This window comes from Mauremys mutica, chromosome 5 (assembly GCF_020497125.1).
Source record: "Mauremys mutica isolate MM-2020 ecotype Southern chromosome 5, ASM2049712v1, whole genome shotgun sequence".
NCBI lineage: Eukaryota > Metazoa > Chordata > Testudines > Geoemydidae > Mauremys > Mauremys mutica.
This window is the reverse complement of record NC_059076.1, coordinates 58,785,187-58,806,147: the sequence shown is the minus strand read 5'-3', so window position 1 is coordinate 58,806,147 and position 20,961 is coordinate 58,785,187. Positions and strand designations below refer to the sequence as shown.

The 20,961-nt window shown below is 41.9% G+C and overlaps 1 protein-coding gene across 1 annotated transcript in view; it reads right to left on the bottom strand.

The window, feature by feature from the left end:
- SMAD1 (SMAD family member 1) overlaps positions 1 to 20,961 on the bottom strand; it is a 72,497-nt gene that overhangs the window by 40,771 nt on the left and 10,765 nt on the right. The window contains exon 2 of the mRNA XM_045019244.1: positions 477 to 1,084. Coding sequence (XP_044875179.1) covers positions 477 to 876 — 400 coding nt within the window. The 5' untranslated portion in view covers positions 877 to 1,084. The remainder of the gene's footprint in view (positions 1 to 476; positions 1,085 to 20,961) is intronic.

The window sequence follows — 20,961 nt, the reverse complement described above, 5'->3', positions numbered from 1 at the left end:
CTGAGAATGAAAATTCTGACTTGGCCAAATGGTTGCCTGTATTTTTATTTTTAATTCTGCACATCCAGCCATATTTGCAAAAAAAGAGTTACCTGACTAATGTTGACCTTCAGAGCACTTTAGGATTCATTAATCTGCAAGCCTGTATAAAACATGAATGGAGAGGGTGAACGACTTACCTAATATTAAACTCAGTGGCCAAGCTAGGAGAAGATAGACCTCCTGACTCCCAGTCCTGTGTTCAGCCATCCTTCTGTATAGCCATGGAACACGTTTACACACATTTGTAGCCCCAGCATGTGAAAGAGCAAGCTACTGTATTATCACTTCTCTTTGAAATTATGAGGAGTCAGACGTGACATTCATATTTGCTCAAGTTTAATAGGATACCAGCCATCTGATCAACTTTAATTACTAGACTTGTATGTTACTGTCTAGATAAGATTTGAGAGAGAGAAAAAAAAAAAAAAACTTACCAGGACTCTCCACCCGTTTGTAGTGGTAAGGATTGATGCAAACCTCCTTCTGTTTTGAACCGAAGGGAAACTCACAGCATTCCAGTGGTTTCAGTTCATGATGGCTCTGGAGGTCTGGCCAGCGCCACACTCTACAGTAAATTACATGTGGTAGCCCTTTCCGGTGCGAAACCTGAAGCCTGCCATCCAGGGAACGGGGAATTGTAACACAGTTGCTGGGCTGACCTGGACAGCTTAATGCTTTTTCCAGTTCCTCCATAGCACCCTTTTTCTTCTTTAGTTTTTTAACTAATGCATCAACAGCTTTCTCTGCCCATTTTTCTTCTTCATCCCCTTGCTTCCATCCCAGCAGCCTCTTAACTGCCGGGCTTGTGAAGGAGAATAGGCTTGTCACATTCATGGTGATCAACTCAGTCACGCTGGATACTGAAGAAACAGGAAAGATTGCCCCCTGAAAAATGGACTCAGCAGATCCTGTATATAAACGGGCACCGAAAGTTTGCCTGAATTTATACTGTTCCCTTTGGCTTTCTGAAGTCTCGAGAAACTGAAACTAACATTCCAGCTTGACAGAAGTGATCTTTGTGTTTCAAATTGAAGTCCAGCACCTGGGGGGGAGGGGGGGCGGGAAGAGAGAAGAGAAAATTTGTTTTTAGTAAGTGACAACAATTAAACATGTCTAGATGTGAAAGTGGAATGATAAAACACAAACAAAAAACCCCCACATATCCAAGTGCTGACAGCCTTCAGCATCTGACTAAACTGGCAGCATCCAAGTTATTACAGAACATAGATCAATTTGTGTACATGACGCTGGAGGAGGGGTTCTCAAAGACTTCAGCATGAACCACATCTTGACAGGGAGTGAGTTTCACAGACCACTTCTCTTACCATTTACAATTGCACACGTTTTCCTTTTTAAAATAAACCTAAATAAATTAAAATCTGAAATTATGACAATTTATGTTAAGGCCTAAACTCACGTGTGCTGCTGAAGTTTTTTTTTTAAAAAGTCAAATCACTGAACCAGTAGAAGTCACTGGATAAGCACCAGGACTCAGAGTTTGTTGAAGTTCTAAACCAGCTTTAAAATTATTAATTAATTATTATTAATAATAGCAGCAGCCTGTTTTGCAGGTCCGAAAGAATATTTTCTTCATTTTAGTTTATTCAACTAGTTCAGTTCTATGACTAGTTCATTCAAAATTAAGAAAATCAAATGGGAGTTGGAAAAAGCAGGAAAGTTTTTCTTCTTATGTCTAAGGGGGGGAAAAAACAAAAACAAACCATGATGAGATCTACTAGTTCTACAAAATCTTGAAGGACAGAGTCACCAGAAAATCAGTTCAATTCACTAACTACAGATAGTATCTCCTCCGTTTATTAAAATCAGTTTTAAATAAAAAAGCATGTTTAATTAGCTTTTGCCCCCTTTGGTGTAACCAGCACATTTACAGTGATTTTACTGAATACAAAAAATAAAAAATGTTGGTTTAGGGCAGGGGTCTCAAACACGCGGCCCCCAGAGTTATTTCCTGTGGCCGCCAAGCTCCCCTCCCCTGCCACCCCCCTCTCTCGTCCCTCTCCAGTGCACCGTGTCCCTGCTCCTCTGCCTACCTCCAGGCACTTCCTGCTGCCAAACAGCTGTTTGGCGCCGCTTAGCACTTTCTAGGAGGGAGGGGGGAGGAGCAGGGAGCCGCGTGCTCAGGGAGGCGGAGAAGATGCGGGGCAGGGGCAGGGATTTGATGAAGGGGTTGGAATAGGGGAAGGGAGGGGGTGGAGTTGGGGTGGGGACTGGTGACGGGGTTGGAATCGGGGTGAGGAAGCGGTGGGGCCTCATGGAAGGGATGGAGTGGGGGGGTTGGGGCAGGCTTTTGTATCTGTATATAAAAAGGTATCAGTGATGCAGCCCTCGGGCCAATGTACTAGTCCTCATGTGGCCCTCGTGGTGATTTGAGTTTGAGATCCCTGGTTTAGTGCATTTTAAAAGAATTCCAATTTCTACGCAAACAGCTTGTTACAAATCAAATCACAAGTAAAAAATTAATCTAGTAAAATGAACCATTCACCATTTTCTAACACAGTAAAAATATAAACAATAAGAACCTGAATAAATCTGTTAAACTATATAACTGCTTAAATAAATGTGTGTAGATACAGTATATTTCCTGGTTAGCAAAAAAGTACCAAATTTAGTGTAAAAGCTATGTTTAGTTGCAAATCAATGTTTTAATGTTACCAGTCAATGAGAATCAAATCTGTCTTTATAAAAACAAAAAAGTGAAAATGCAAAACACAACTACAATACATTAGTTAAATCAAGGTTTCCTTCCTGCTGATTTTAAATAATAAATTTTAATCATGATTTAAATCAACCCACCCTGTCTTCCATTCACAAATTTAACAGCCCTATGGAGTTTATAGCAAATGCTTAGGTGGAAAAAGTATTTTTAGGTGTCTTCATTTTAGCAGCTGATAACAAGGACAGCCAGCAGCACATGACCACCCAGCATTCTGCAGACCACCAGTGATATAGGGACCAGAGTTTGAAAACCACTGCAACTAGAGAGTTTGTGAATACTGTGACCTGAAATAAATTAGATCAGCTTGTTTATCTCAATAAGTTATTTTTCATTTCAAAGGCTGACTTAAAACTTATCACAAAAGATTTAAAATCAAGGCTCTCTTTGTCAATACCTATATCTCACAAAAAAAAAAAATCAAGCCACACATGCAGGCTGTAGAAAGTAGCCATCATGATTTTATATGGACCCCTCCCAGGGCCACATGATAGTTTCAGGTTGTTATTTTAAATCATGAAGTTCAGCAGAAAAGTTATGATGAAAAGACAATTTTTGATAACTGGGGTAAACTGTTGCCATCCGAAAAAAAAACCAAGACAAAATTAAAAGCAACAAGATGTAATCACATGCAGTTTTGAACAGAATCATACACCAAGTCTTCAACATTAATTGTTGGTATATAACAAAAGATATCTTTAAAGTGACAGAAGCTATGTGTCACTGCCAGAATGAGGATGTCACCAGTTTATTCAGTGGCTTTGCCATATGTATCAACATACCCAGAGTACTTTCAATTAAAATGAAACACCTTAAAGTATTTTATCATGAAAATATTCTGATAATAAATAAATATATGGAGATGTACTTATCTCTCAGAACTGGAAGGGACCCCAAAAGGTCATTGAGTCCAGCCCCCACCACTGATGCACTCTGGATTTTATCCTTATGAGGAGGAGGATAAGGATGATTTTATCCTTATGTGCACTGTGAAGTGCTCCATTAAGTGCTGTGGTGAGTTAAGAACCTCATCATCAGAGTTCCACGTGTGGTTAGTAATGGAAGTTAGTCTTGACTCTCAGAATATTCTCCAATACATAAAAATAAGTTTTGATTTTATATATGTGTGTGATCAGTCTTTGAATGAGCAAATATTTTCCTCCTTTCCCAAACGTGGCTGAGACTTCAGAGACACATCTAAAGTAACCAGCTGTTTGAGCTCTGATCAGATTTCCAAAACTGCACAGGCTAAAGCTTTCCTTAAAAAATAGGAAACATAACAGGTTAAAAGTTTCAATTTAAAAAGAGCCTTCTCTGTTACTACTAATTTTGAAAGTTACTGTTCGACTCTTTATGTGAATCCTTCCAGATTGGACAATGAAAAAACACATCAGTTTCACTTTTATTTATAGTCTGCTTCAAGGTTCACATCCACTAGCACAATACTACACATTTCAAATGGCTAAAACTTAATGGGAATGTTTATTTCTTTTTTTTTTTTTTAACTGTTTCCATTAGAATGGAGAGATTTTAAACTAATCAATTTTATTTTTACAAACCGTAAATCTTGGGCCTACATAATGGTGTCCTTTTAATGCCAGTTGCTGAACATTAACTAGTTGTGGGTATCTTTTCATTTGGGCTTCATTTATTGCTATTGAACTGCTTTAACACAATAGATCAAATCCTGCTTGCACAAACTAGTAGTCTTGTTGATTCTAATGTGGAAGGTGAACAAGATTTGCAATTTTTTCTATTTTCAAAAATAACTCCATCATGGTTTTAAAAAGTAAGTGTCATATCAAGGTATTCTGTACATTTAGCTATGGCTAAAGACACACACTCTATAGAAGCAAGGACTTGTACACTAGTTCTACAAGACTCAACAGGACTTTCAAAAACATCCAGCACCACAGACAGTTAGGTTGGTGTTAAGAACTCTTGAAAATCCCATATTTATATTTCACCCACCTATACTACATTGCATAACAGCACAGTCTAGGGCAGGGTTTTATGAACCACATTTCTACCCCTTCAAAATTCCTTTGCATCCCTGTGGCAACTGCACAGAAAAAAGTAATATTAGGAAAGCCTATATTTTTAGCCATCATTCAAGTGCATGAAATTTAGCAGCTGGAAATGCCAGCATCATATGACTAGTCAGCTCTCTCCATGGACATTCACCATAGTCTGCTTTAGGACTGCTTAAGTTACTTCCATTTTGATACGCTGGATAATCTATTAAAAATAAATGGGACAAAGACAACACACGTTTCTAAATTAACTGTGTTGAAACTGTTACACACCGAAGTCTGCTATGAACTGCTCTAACACTGAATTCCAGTGTCAAGACAGTATTAAACTAAAAAAAGAGAGATAGCGTAGGTGGAGTTCTCATTTCCAAGAATTATAAAGTGTATCCATGGTTCTGAGCTTTTGCCAGTACATTCCGTTTTTCTTTCTGCCACTTTTGGCTTTTGCAATGCATCATTTCCTGTATTACTTTTACACAAAGTGGTCTTATCAGTTTAAAGTGCAAAATAAAGATTAACACGAGTCAGCAGATGACATAGATTTTTTCCTCTCTTCCCCAGAAAATACACATGCCCTTCTGGGGGAAAAAAGTGTCTGAGCTCCCAATAGCTAAGTCACTACCAGTCCTTGAAGATAAATATGTTTGTACAATACCTTTGGGATAATCAGAAAAATAAGATGATCTCCATATGTTCTTGACCCTGGTTTAAAGAAAATCTAGTTCCTGTCTAGTTAGCAACCACTCCTTATGTCAAACCACACATACCTTTATTGTGTATTCTGTCTATCAGTGGCTAAGCTGAAATCAACAAGCTTGTTTCAAATGCAACTACCTCTTTGTATTTTTTTTCTTCACTTTAACTAGCTTTTATTTAGTCTTTGGACCTTTCAGAAATACTTAAGAACAAACAGTTTAAAACAAAAATGCCACAAACAGCTGCGTTACTTGCTTTGTATTTAAACAAAACTCAGCTAGGCAGCTTCCCTAACAGCAAGATTATTTTTCTTTCTAGCATCCAATGAAGAGACAATTATAACTAAATCGGTCAGCAACACCGAGTGACTAGTTTGATAGTGAATATTTTACTGCCTTCAAAATGCCCACAAGACAGTCTGTAGGAAAGGTTTTGGTGGATGGGGAGAGGGGTCAGGACAATCAAATTACCACCACTGATGGAGGAAGGGAACCAACTCCTAGTCCCAGGTTCAGACAAACATGGAGGTAGCTTTGACTCTTGTACTGACTTTAGTGTTTACTTTAGTGCTCAGTGGGACAGACAAAATAAAGAATTCCAGTAAAAAGGTTTTAAAATGTGTACAATTCAATAAAAACCAAACAAATTCAGACATAAAAATTGTGAGACTGCCAAGGGGGAGTGGAAACAAGGAAATCCACACAACCCCTAAGAGGTTTTTTCCATTCATTTTTTCCACACCTAGTTCCATGGTTCTTTTCTCAATCTTCATTAGTTATTAATGGCATAAAGAGATAATACAACAAGGGATTTTAATTTGCTTCTTAGAAAATAGTCATTTGATTCACTTCTCTGAAAGAAGCTCACATCTTTACAGCTAGAGTGACCAGACAGCAAGTGTGAAAAATCAGGACAGGGGCTGAGGGGGTAATAGGAGCCTATACAAGAAAGAGACCCCAAAGTCGGGACTGTCCCTATAAAATCGGGACATCTGGTCACCCTATTTACAGCAATTCATTTCTTTCGAAACAATATTTAGTACTTGCAACAGAAATCAGAGTGGCTCCTCTCTGCTTTTGGATCCCACTTTGCTCCCCGCAAAAATATTTTCCCACACAAAACTATGCCCTGGTCTACACATAAAATGTAGAGCGACCTAGTTACAGCACTCAAGGTGGTGAAAAATTCATACACCATCCCTGAGTGTTGTAGTAAGTTGACCTAACCCCAGGTAATGTAGACCTGGCTAGGTCAACAGAAGAATTCTTCTTTTGACCTAGATACCACCACTTGGAAGGTGGGGGGGAAGGGGGAGTTTACCTACCTGAATGGAAATACCTTCCATCCACATAGGGAGCACCTACACTATGGCACTACCGCTGTGCTGCTGTAGTAACCATACCAAAGTTAGTAGCTTCTCAGCTAAAAAGGTGCTGCAGCAGAACAAGACAGCATGAATGCTTAGTTTATAAAAAGCTCTCCCTTTGCCCCCCATTCTTGCAGCAACCAGTGAAAAGATTTGGTTTTTCTTCATGTTGGAACTAGGTCATGGGAGAATTGAATTGTCACTGATTCAATTATAGCTATAGGTGTAGACATGGGGTACAAGCTATTATTACAAATACCATGGATCAGAGTACTGCACTGCAATGGACCACAGAATTTCTCTCATTTGTGTGCAAGTTTTACACAATCTGTATACTAATTTGTGTGTGGAATATTACAGAAGAGAACAGACCATTTTTCACACCTCCTCTAAACTTGTACCCTCTTAGAATCCTTTAAGTGTGACCAACTATGCATACCCAATCTTCCGTCAATGGGAGCTGAGAGAAGTCCTCAAAGTGGGCAACAAGAGATTTTATTGTCGGTAACACCAGCTTACCCTTCTGAGCTACAGATTCTGATAACTTTACTTACACTAAAGAGCAACTTCACAAGTGCTCCTGGTGAAGTCACTGAGATTACTCAGGGAGCAGAGTACCATCCAATGGGCCCAAATTAATAGCAAGCACAAGCTAAGTCCTGAAAGAACAGAAAAGCCTCTAAATCAAATAATTTGGACTACAGTCTGTCAGTTTTACATAGTTCAGAAACTCAATTTATGACCATTTTATAATAAAAAAATAATCAAAGCTTGTAACATAAGCCTGTAAATCACAAGATAAGCATTTTAGACGCCAAATACAGTACTAAAAAAAAATCAAGCGGTAAAAAGGGGAAAATGTGTCTTTCCTTTAATCATAAAGCCCCTGGTGTGATTTTTATTAAGTAAACACGGAGATCATTCCCTTTCCTGACAGTATGAACTGTCTTTAAAAAACAGGTGTTGTTTACAACAATAACAAACACACATCTGTGTGGGTGTGTTAATACACACAAAGGCAGGATAGCTGAAACCTCTTCCTATATTTAGATCTGTCTGGTCAGCTCTAATTGCATAATTTAATCAGGACCCTCTGCAGCGGAAATACATCCATATTCATCACAGGCATCAAAGGAAACATCTTTACAAACTATATCCTTTTACAAACCAACACATGGTCCCACGCCATTCTCCCAATTGTTTAATTCCTCCTTTGGGAAGGGCATGGGATTTTATTTCTTTTTATCAGTTGAAAAAAAATCACTTCCCTCTAATTCTGCAGGGTAGGGCGGGAGGGGTTTCCTTCACAGGTGAGCTGAATAAAACTTGTTGATTTGTCACTTTCAGGAATTTTTATTTTTTAAATGGTTAAAATGTACATTTAAAAAGGCAAAGGAAAATTTGAGAAGCTAGATCATCATATGTTAAAATCAAGTTTGTAAAACACAAGATTTATTTTGTCTAATTCCAGAAGGCAGCATAGTCCAGTGCATTTCACAGGAGACTGGGAGATGGAATAGAATCATAGCCTGCTAGTCCATTTTAGGATTTGCCTACAATGGGATATTTTGCATCAGAATAGCTATATCAAATGCAAACCCAGTGAAGTTGCAATGACTTTTTACACTAGTACAATGAATCTTCACAAAGGGTGCACTCGTGCCTCTATATAGTACCAAAAATAAAATGTAGAAAAGCCCTAGAACTTTTCTAAAGTTTGATCCTGATCTCATGTATCAGAGATTAAGTAATTTATCTCTGTACCTCACCCTCCTCATCTCTAAAATGGGGACAGACAATGCTTTACCAAAGTACACAAGACCAAATCTGAAAGAAAAAAATAAATGTATTTAAACGGTAGGATATGTTTTAATCAAAGTTCAACAACACAGAAACAGACTCCTCAAAACCATGCCAATATTATTTTTAAATAATCCTTTAAAATATCTGCTTTTAATAATTACAAACTCTTAATCTTTACAAACTCTTGAAATAGCTCCTTCCCTTCCATTTTACTACTAAATTTTTTTAAAACATAGCTATATGCATAGCATTTAAATCTCCAAAGCATCTCTTAGCGAGAAAATTCTCTAAATTATTTTTTTCAATTGATAGAATTTTATAAAACTTTAAATCACCTTTATATTAAATACAATATAGATCAATCATTACTCTATCTCCTCAGCTACTTCATTTTAAAGAAAGATCTGAGTTTTATTAAATCCTTCAGTTAAATTGTCCAGCAGTCCCTTTAAAGTGTTGTAATGAGAACCCATCTGACCCACAAATGTAGCATTCTGGACAAAGAAAGTGTTTAAAGACAATAAAGCTTCAAAAGCCAAGTTTATACAACCACTGAAATAAACATCAAGATCTGCCAGATTTCCACCCTCCAATGAAAAGTCTGTTTAACTACTGCATGGCATTAGTGGTCTCTTGAAAACCAGGACTGGACTTCCACATTTCATTAGACCAGTTCAGTCTTGGCTTACTGAATAATCAGTGAACAGCAGCTACACTTTCAAACCACAGAAAGTGCTCTTTGGCACTATCTTTTATTCAATATTTGTCAATCCACCTGAGTATGCCATACTCTTATCAAGCAAAAGAGGCAAAGATGGGAAAGTTTGGAATTTCTTTATAGCTCATAAACTGAAGATTTTTTAAGAATTGGAGATTTACAGGAGAAACAGCATATCCATGCATCCACACAGTGCTTGGTAGACTCAGGGAAGACCAGGTCAGAAAGCTTAGCTATTCATATTCAGATAATTCATAAACAAACAAAAAAAACCTAATAGTCACAAAACAACAAACCAACCAACCCACTAGATCCCAGGTGGTAGTGATCAAAACTCATGTTGTGATGTGAGAAGATGCACGTTGGGCCCCCCGCCGATGGCCTTGCCATACAAAAGCTAGATATTATTATAGCTTATCCTGGTCCCCTGAAATGGCATAAGCTATACCAGCATAAACACTTGTATATTGCTACAATTGCATCCACATTAGAGCTATACCAGTACAATCACACCAGCAAAACCCTCACTACTGCCCCAAGCAACTGTCCCACACCATGCAGGGGGGGTGGCAACCTGGCTATAGGCAATTTGGCATTGACAAGAATCATGCTGCTATGGCTGCAGGGCCCAAGGGAAAGCGCACCCAGGCTGAAACCTGCAGCACAAGCCTGTACTACTCTCATTGATCTCAACCAGTCCTATGACAAATGGAGACTTTGTAACCACTGCCTCCAAGGAATGATACAGCAAGAGTCCACGAACCTTGGATGTGCTCCTCCTTTTTAATCACAAACAGAAGGGCACAGGCCTTATATTTGAGGAATAAAATAAAGGTAGAAAATTGATGAATGAAGCAAAAATACATAGCACACCCTGAAATCAAGGTATGTATACATATATACAATTGCATGCCTGCTGTTTTCCTCTGTCCTGGACATTAAGGCCTTGGAGGATTTTGATCCAAGGGACGGAGGCGCCGATATACAGATAGTAACGAACAGATCATACAGCACACTGCAACAGGATAATTTTAAAGGAAGTGAAAAAACATGCCCCTGCTATGCTTACAGGAAATATAGATATTTTACAATAAAAAGAAACTGTTACAGTATATTCTCCTGGTATTCTGGTTGCTTCTGTGGGTTATCTTGTTTATGCTCTAGGAACAGGAATCAAGACAAGTAAAAGTCACTAGGTATCATTTTCTTATCTGAGCTTCTCCATTATTAATGTGCCGTACATTATTCTAAACCAAGAAATATTACTTGAGATGCTGGGTGCACTTGCACCTTTTTCACGCTAATTGACTGAGAGCAGACAATCAGTTCTCCTCCAGGCCAACTGCAGAACTTCACTGAGCTCCACTAACATGTAATTGATTAGTTATTGACACTTTCTAACTTATCTAGGAATAATCACATGCCAAATCAGGTCCCCTCTCTCCTTTGCAGATAGACCCAAATAAAGCTAAGGACAAGAACTGAGTTGCATGAGTTTTTGCTAACTGGTCATGCCAATATCTTTTCCTGCCCCCCACCCCCACCTGCTGACAACTTGTGCTTAAACTTTTATAGTAACAGGTGGTGTTCAAGATGATGTATTCTGTGCGGATCCCACTGTAGGTGAACATACACCCCACATGTGCAAGATCACAGACTTGTGACCAGCAGCATCTGTTGAGACCGTGCATATGTCCTATGCCTCTTCATGCTCCTGTACAAGGGCATAAAGGATGGGGCAGTTGCAACAATCTCTCAGTTGCCTTGCAATTTGAAGCCTGTGGTAGTTAAGAATGGCAAAATAAATAAATGTGGTGATAGTCTGGATGGTCTGGTTCTAGCTACATTAAGAAAGCAAACTCCTGGAGCACGTGTGGTAGTTTCTTCTTTTAGTGGTGGTTTCAGCAAGGACAAGAAGCTTGATCGACAGTTTAAATAAAATCTGAGAACACCTTAGGAAAGAACTTCAGGTGAGGTCTCAGCACTACCTTGTTCCTGTGGAGAATTGTAATTGAGATTTGGTCATAAGCTCGCTCACTCACTCTCGGCTGAAGTCAGAGCGAGGTCATGTGCGGAACATTCTGAGAAGGACCACACTGAGGTCCCAGGTTCTCTGACTGGTGATGTAAAAGTTTCTTGATAAACTTTAATACCATGGGGTGAGAAACAATCAAATAACTATTCAAACCCATGGCAAGGTGAAATTGCCATCAGGTAGCCTAAATAGAGCTGAGTGGAAGCGCAGCCTGCTTCAAGCATAAGAGGTAGTCGTGGGTCTTTGGTACTAAGGCCTGAGCAGGTTCCAGATCATGCTTGGCCACCTGTATTGAAAACCTCTTCCATGACTACATCCATCTGATAGATATTTCCCTATTTTGAACAAGAATTTCCTGGACCTGGAGGGAGCAGACCCTATTTGTGGTACTCAGCCAACCAACAGATGTACTGTCAGATGCAGTGACTCTGGGTCTGGATATAGTATCAGGCAGTTGTGCTGTGATATCAGGTCCAGACAGCCCAGAAGCTGGATTGGTGACTGAATGGATATTTTTAAGAGATCTGTCAGCCAAAGTTACCTTAGCCAACAGAGAGGCAATGAGAATGACCATGGCCTTATCTTTGCTGATGTTGGAAATCACCCGGGGAATTGGATGAACAGGTAGAAAGGCATGGATCAAACCTCCATCCCACTGTAGGAATGGGCTTATTCTACCTAAGGAACAAAATTTATAAAATATGACATTGTCCTTGCTGGCAAACAAGTCTATCAGGAGAATCCTCAAAGACAGAATATCAGTTCCACTATCAATCTCTGCAAGGACCATTCACGGTTGGTCACAGATTGTCTGCTCAGGACATCCACTAAGTTAGAATCATAGAATATTAGTGTTGGAAAAGACCTCAAGTGGTCATCTAGTCCAATCCCCTGCTCAAAGCAGGATCAACACCAACTAAATCATCCCATCCAAGGCTTTGTTAAGCCAGGCCTTAAAAAGCTCTAAGGGTGGAGATTCCACCACCTCCCTAGGTAACCCATTCCAGTGCTTCACCACACCACCCTCCTAGTGAAAATGTTTCCCCACTATCCAACCTAGACCTCCCCCACTGCAACTTGAGACCATTGCTCCTTGTTCTGTCATCTGCCACCACTGAGAACAGCCTACCCCCATCCTCTTTGGAACCCCCCTTCAGGTAGTTGAAGGCTGCTATCAACCCCCACCCCTACTCTTCTCTTCTGCAGACTAAATAACTCCAGTTCCCTCAGTCTCCTCATAAATTATGTGCTCCAGCCCCCTAATCATTTTCGTTGCCCTCTGCTGGACTCTCTCCAATTTGTCTACATCCTTTCCACAGTGGGGGGAACAAAACTGGACACAATACTCCACGTGTGGCCTCACCAGCATTGAATAGAGGGGAATAATCACTTCCCTCCAACTGCTGGCAATGCTCCTACTAATATAGCCCAATATGCCGTTGACCTTCTTGGCAACAAGGGCACACTGCTGACTCATATCCAGCTTCTCATCCACTGTAATCCCCAGATCCTTTTCTGCAGAACTGCTACTTAGCCAGTCGATCCCCAGCCTGTAACAGTGCATGAGATTCTTTCTTCCTAAGTGCAGGACTCTGCACTTGTCCTTGTTGAACCTCATCAGATTCCTTTTGGCCCAATCCTCCAATTTGTCTAGGTCACTCTGGACCCTATCCCTACCCTCCAGCATATCTACCTCTCCCCGCAACTTAGTGTCATCTGTGAACTTGCTGAGGGTGCAATTAATCCCATGATCCAGATCATTAATAAAGATGTTGAACAAAACCAGCCCCAGGACCAACCCCTGGGGCACTCCACTTGATACCAGCTGCCAACTAGACATCAAGCTGTTGATCACTACCCGTTAAGCCTGACAGTCTAGCCAGCTTTCCATCCACCTTATAGTCCATTCATCCATTCCATACTTTAACTTGCTGGCAACAATACTGTGGGAGACCATATCAAAAGCTTTGCTAAAGTCAAGATATATCATACAGAGCCAGTTATCTCATCATAGAAGGCAATCAGATTGTTGACGACTCTCAAGAGGTGAAGGGCCATTGGTGTGACCTTGTTCTGATGACATCAAGTCTGGAACTAGATGGCCTTCCAGACCACAGGGGTCAGAAGGTGCCCCCCCCCTTTTTTTTAAGCTGTGTTGTCCATGAAGATTTGCACTACCAAATTCCAGAGGACATGCTAGAGCTCCACATAGCCAGCCTGATAGCTCTGTGCTCCAGGCCAGTCATCTCTAACTCCGAATTAAAAGGACCTGATCTGTAGACTTTTCTGTAGATGGTCCAATGAGCTCCCCAGCCTGCCCAGTCTTTGTCAGGGAGGGTACCTCTCTCACTGTGTTTGTTGGGTCCAACCGCCAAGCCAGCTCTGCAATGACATGCTGGGAGCACAGAAACCATCCTGTCTAATGTCTTGCTGGGGAACAGACTGACCTGGAGGGGCTGCAGATGAAGTCCGGTAAATCATGGTGTCATGTACATGCATGCTGACATGTGGCTAATATTGACAGACAAGGCCATGCTGTCGTAGTCTGTTTTGTCAGCTGAAGAATGAATGGCTGTAATGTCTGGAACTTGTCCTCCTCGGGTGGATATGCATTTTCAAATCTGGAGTTCATCACGGTTCCTATGAGGGAGCATGAGATGATTTTTCATTATTCACCAGCAGACCCAGCTGAGCAAACCAGGATAAGAGTGTATTCCAAACTCACTGAAGTCTCCTGATGTGATTTCCCTCTGAGCAGCTAGTCATCTGGATAGGGATAGAAGTGAATGCCCTGCCTTCTCAGGTGGGCCACTAGCACCAGTATGCATTTTGTGAATAGACTCTTGGTGCTGTGGAGAGCTTGAATGGCAGTATCTTCTACAGGTAATCAGTTTGCTCCCTGCACAATGTAGTTCCCCAGTGATCTGAGAGTGGCCCTAGCATCCTTTAAGGAGCAGAGCGCTCATCAGTTCTTTTATTGAAGATCTCCACCTCCTTCAAATGGAAGGTCTTATATGGTGTCCTGGATCTTTCCTGATATTCCTGATGCTAAAAGCCAGGAGGCTCGCCTCATGGGCATAGCCAGTGCCATCAACCTGACCATCACATCAGAGGCATCGACGGCTGCCTGTAAGGCTGTTCTGGCAGGCAGCTGGCTTTCACTAATGATCTCCTCTAACTCCTCCCCAGCATCCTGTGGCACTTGCTCCAAGAGGAGAGGGATCTCTGGCAAGCTCTAGGGTCGCTCTCAAAGGACAGCAGGGAAGTATCCCTGCTGGACACTGGGAAGAAGGTATAGGGTGGTGGTGTGGAGAAGTATTCTTTAAACAGTGGGGCTGAGGGGTGATGTCTCCTCTTCAGAGCCCAGTGCTGTTAAGGTGCCAATGATGCCCCCAGAGGGGATCTTGATGGCTCGGGGGTTGGGGGTGGACCTTCATCCCATAATCATCACCACAGAAAATACTTCATCGGTGCCATTTTAATTAGTGCCACCCTCCAGGCACAGATTTAGGCATCCTGTCCTTGGAAGAGTGATTTATTTTCCCCTCTCTATGCCGAGAGGTGTCTGGCTCCGCTTGGCCCTTCTTTTCAGCCTCACCTTTGTGATGAGGCACCAGGGCGAGGTCCAACAACAGCAGTGCTGTTCACTGACGAGCCAGTGCAGAGGCCGAGGCCAATGCTGAGTTTATTGGCACTGATGTCAGAATGGCAACAGTTTCAGGGTTGAGATAGCAGCAGTTGGTGCTGACAGCCCTGGTGCCAGGGTAATCAGAGTCAATGTGACCAATATCTATTTTGACAGTTTTCTTCTCTGCCTTCCTTTGCAAGACTCTTTATGTGGTGCCTGCTTCAAGGGGCACTTGCCTAAAACAACCATTTGGGTTTAGGGTGACCAGACAGCAAGTGTGAAAAATCAGGACAGTGGGTGAGGGTAATAGGAGCCTATATAAGAAAAAGACCCAAAAATCAGGACTGTCCCTATAAAATCGGGACACCTGGTCACCCTATTTGGGTTCCTTGGAGGTGAGGTCTCCTCCTGGTCTGACGTGATACACTAATGCACATCAATTGCTCATGTAGACGTAGTTGCAGCCATCTGTCCTTAGAGTTGCAAGTCCTCGATGAGAAGGATTTACACATCTAGTACTTATCAGGGATGTGGCTCTCTCCCAGACAGAAAAGGCATAGGCCAGGGGTTCTCAACTTTCTTCTTTCTGAGCCCCTCCTCCCCCCAACATGCTGCAAAAACTCCACAGCCCACTTATGCCACAACAACTGTTTTCCTGCATATAAAAGCCAGGACCAGCATTAGGGGGCAGCAAGCCAGGCAACTGCCCGGGGGCCCCATGTCACAGAGGGCAATGTGAAGCTAAGTTGCTCAGGCTTCTACTTCAGCCCTGGATGGCAGGGCTTGAGGCCCCGGGCTACAGTCCCATGCAGCGGGGCAAGGGATATGAGTCCATAGCGTCAGAAAGGGATTCAATCTTGAAGGCTGAGAGTCCAACATGGCAGTTGGCTCAAGACACTGTACCTGAGGAAATGGGGGAAATCTTCCTGTTTGTTGGATGGTCTTTGTTTTGTTCTTTGTTTTTTGTCAGAAGTTTCCAAATGATACAGTTAATGAAAGATAAGGGTGAATAAGTATTTCTTCAAACTATGCGTAAAAGAAGAAACTGAAGTAAGAGAAGGGTAGCAGGTCAAACAGTCACCAGGTTCCATCTTGCTGCCGTGGACAGTAAGGGGGAACTGCAGGAGGGTCAAGGCTGCTCCACCCTTTATCCCCTTGTACAGGAGCATGAGGAGGCACAGGTCACATTCACGGCACTGACAAACACTTAGTCAAAAAAAATCCGATCTTTGGGCACCTACATACTCAAAGAGCCACCTACGCTTTCATTTATACAAGACAAATAACTCCCTCACCCACCAGTTCAGTCCCTATATGCACAAAGATGGCTTTAAATAATAAATCAAAGGTTTTGTCTACATTAGATAACTAGTTTGTTCCCCCTCAATCACTTGAAATAAATGCATTTTACATCCATACAAAGAGCTTCCTGCGATAATCACGGGCTCTAAGGGATGTTCCAAACAGGCCTTGATTTTCAGGGATAAACAACTGAGACTGAATCATTTCAGTGCCCATGCAGACCAAGCTGCCTGATAAAGCATTTAAAATAGTTCTCCCACCCTTGGGGGACAGGGAATGCTAGGAATAGAGCTATCAGCTGCAGCTCACAGCTGCCTCTGCCAAGAAACCTTCTGCAGTTCATCAGTTCAACACTCCTGCCATTCCACTCCCCACCTATTGAAATACTCGCCACTCCATAGGTCTCTTCAGCTTTCCCCCCAACCTCCAAACTCGTGTCCACAGCTGTACAGCCACCCGTGGTTTAGTGAATGCAAGCCCCATTCTGAAGGTTCACTTGGGGTTGATCAAATTGTGACCTGTAGTTACCAAGCCAGGGGTAGTCTATTTTATTGTCAAGGTATAGTCAAGGTCCAGACTCCAGAGAAAAACAACGATAATAAATAAGTAAATAAAAAGATTTTGGAGTCCATTCAAAAGCACCTGGCAGTCTGGATTTGACCCCCAGTCTGCCTATTGACTACCCCTGACTAAGCCAACTGTGGTTTGCCAGCTGGTGAGAGCATTAGCACGATGACAAAGGTCAATTCTAGGAGATATCAGTCCAAGGGCTGATGTCTACATTACCTGCTTGATCGATGGGCAGCGATCGATCCAGCGGGGGGTCAATTTATCGCATCTAGTCTAGACATGATAAATTGACTGCCAAGCGCTCTCCTGTCGACTCTGGTACTCCACCAGGGAGAGAGGTGCAGGAGGAGTCAATGGGAGAGCGCCAGCCGTCGACTTACCGCAGTGAAGACACCATGGTAAGTAGATTAAGTACATCGACTTCAGCTACATTATTCACGTAGCTGAAGTTGCGTAACTTAGATCGACACCCGACACCCCCCCCCCACCCCGAGTGTAGACCAGGCCTGAGACGGCTCCACTGTCCCTTGCCCCATTATTGACTCCCAGCCTGAGGAAGGTGCCCACTTGCCCTCTTTAATAGAACAGCGCTGTAGCAGGGAAAGTACTAATCAAACAACATCCCGCCACCCAAAAAAGGCAGACACCAGCCTTCCCACCTGCCAGTTGGCCAGGAGATTGAGAAGGGGGAACCCTGGTGGAGAAATAGGGCCTTTTCTGCGGGAACATTATGAGGGGCTTAGGTGCCCCTCCCCTCACCTTCCCCCACTACTCTGCTCTCAGTCCACAAGCCACAGGTCGTTCGCCAGATGAAGCCACAAGTGGGTAGCATTTCTGGTTGGGAGACTGAAGTGGAAGTAGGTGCATAGTCGGGAAGGGAGTCTCAGGCAATAAGCTATGGGAAGTTCACTGGCCAGTTTGTCTGAAACTTTAGGACAGTTACATCAAGGCTAGGTTTGCTACAAATGTTAATGATGGTGTATCCAACTATGTCCGGTATCTGATTACATCTGATGGGGCTTTATGCAGTTCTGTCTACACACCAGGATATATAAGACAGGGACATACTTATGAACCATCTGTTAACAATAAGAGCTGATTGAAAAGTTTCAAAAGTCAATATTTTTCCATTGCAAATAAAGGACAAATATTTTCCAATCAGCTCAATTCAACTATTATATGGAAAAAAGCTGTGTGTGGATTCAGCCATGTTATTACCGTCTTACAAATTCAATAAGAAAAAAAAATAGAGTGGTTCAGCCATTTTACCGCTACTTTATGAACAAAAGCAGAAATTTTTTTCCAAAACTGTCTTGAACAAATTATCCACCTCAAATAAACAAGTCCATAGGTCTAATACCGAACTGACAGGTGACTAGAGAAGTTCTGTGATGCTTCTTAGGCTATGGCTACACTTGCATTTCAAAGCGCTGCCACGGCAGCGCTTTGAAGCGCTAAGTGTAGTCAAAGCGCCAGCACTGGGAGAGAGCTCTCCCAGCGCTGGCCGTACTCCACCTCCCTGTGGGGAATAACGTACAGCGCTGGGAGCCGCGCTCCCAGCGCTGGGGCTTTGACCACACTGGCGCTTTGCAGCGCCACAATTTGCAGCGCTGGAGAGGGTGTGTTTTCACACCCTGCTGCAGCGCTGCAAATTTGCAAGTGTAGCCATGGCCTAAAACTGTCTAGCCCAACAATTCAATTCATTAGGATAGTAACTGTACTGGTTACCCTAAAACTACATCCAAACAAAAACACACATAGCCAGTATAAAATACAAGTAGACAGTCTTTCTAATCATTGACACTATTACCTTTTGCAACACTTAAATGGCAAGCACTTGTAGAATGAATATAACAATAAGACAACGCTACAATACAATTGTGTATTTATATACAAAAACATTCAAAATACATGGGCCACATCCTATAGGTGAACATGATTTCTCTGAAATGATACAGGGTTTGCCACTACCAGTCCCTCTGACATACAAAGATGGCTTCACTGTCTATAGAGAAAAATGGGGAGGGAAGTCAAACCTTTCTGAAGTTTTTTTTTTTTTTTTTAAAGCAAATCTCAGGTTCTCCCTTCTCTCTCTCAGCTAGAAACTTTGGCATATTCGGGACTGTAACACGATCTCCCTCCCAGCAAATGGAGGTATAAGTAGTATTTTAAACTGGCGGTTCATTCAAATGCCCCAATCAGGATCCCACCTCTGTTAGGAGAGGTGCAAACACAGGATGACACTACCCCTGGCTTAAGGAGTTTACAATTGCAAATTATTAAACAGAAATTTCAAGGAAGCAGAAAATATATTTAAATAAATTTGAGGCCATTTATACAGATAAGTGGCAAAAAAAAGTGTTTCTTTAAAGGTGACTAAAAAGCAAAAGCAATTGCTTCCTAAATTTCCTTATGAGAACAATCTCAAAAGGCCTTGAAAAAAGGCAGGAGATGGTTTATCAATTCCGTGGACTCTGCAGTACTTGAGACTCATTAGCTTACAGTGGTAAATCCTCCTCAAACATCTTACTCCTCCCTCTTTCCTTCATTAGCAGATGTTTGTAGTAAAGCCAGCCTTTGTTTTTAAGAGGACTCCTAAATGGATTCTTAAAAGTTCTACCAGCAACTTTAAAATTAGTTCCCCCTTTGTTTTAAGTAGCAAGAGAAAAGCTTTTCTACTGATCACAAGCCATCAAATAAATTTAACAGTATTTTGAAGAGAGTAAATATGTTCTACCTTAGGCCAGGTCCACACATGGAAGGCATTACCAGTATTCTAGCATGGATGAAGTTTATCATGGCAAAACTGCACTTTTACCAGTATAGCTAGATCAGTTCCATTTAGGCTATGTCCACATAACGTCACTACAACTTTTGTTGGTCAAGGGTGTGAAAAAACCCACCCCCCTAAACAACAAAAGTTAACGACAGAAAGCGCCAATGCGTACAGCATTTTGTCGGCGAGACACACACTCCTGGCAAGGAAGCTACCACCCCTCGTTCGGAGTGGTTTTCTTTTGTCGCCGGGAGGGCACAGCTGCACCATTGTAAGGTGCGTAGTATAGACATAGAGATGATGAGGTCTAGGGCTCTGATAGACGTAGTTATGCCAGCAGAAGTCTGCAGTATTCACCTGGCCTCGGTAGATGGTTTAAGGAGCTGCAGTACTCCTGATTGGAATCTTCATCTCTGACTAGATAATTCCTTTAGCTGTCTTGGGGCAGTAACTTCAGTGATATCCAGATCTGACAGAGTGCTAGCAGCAGCACCCTGATCACTGATGCTGCTGCAGCATGAAGTAATCTGCCGGCTCAGCTGTCAACAATTAAATACTTTCTACTGCAGGAATGTAAGCACCTGGGTGGTAATTACTGGGCTCATGACATAATTGGGAGGCTATAGGTAGAAGGAAGAGGCAGGAAGGGGGAGCTTTCTACAGTGTTAAGTCTGAATGCAGAAATGATATTCTTAATGAAATATTACAGCTAGCCACATTACTTGTGCAATTGGCTATAATAGGGATGCTGGTGCATAGCAATGCTAGGAGCCATTTATACAGAAAAATAAGAAGCCTTAAAGTAACAACATTTTCCTTGCAACATTTATGAAAAATACAAGAAAAATGGTGCTCAATAATAAAAGCTCTTCTGCAATTCTTTAAGAACACCAAGAAAGGCATGAGAACCTAAGTCATGAAAAAGATACAAAAGTACAGTGCATTCGATGATCACAGACTCAGGAACCAGGTCTGCTACTCCACAAAACCAAAGAAGGAGCTCAGAAGGGAAGTTCAGAAAGTGAGCTGTGCTGAAAAGGGAGGCTGTATGGAAAAAAGCTTCTACTGCAAAGTGCCTATGTTACTTTGTGTGTGAGAGGGAAAAAGTGGAAGTATACAAGGTACACATAGTGAAAGGAAAATAGCCTCGGTGTATTTATGACCATGAGGTGACAGAAGCAGACTAGACAGCACAGCATGCTGGGTAAGAGAGAGCACCTTGTGACACCAGGACAAGGATTTTTTTTTTTTTTTTTAA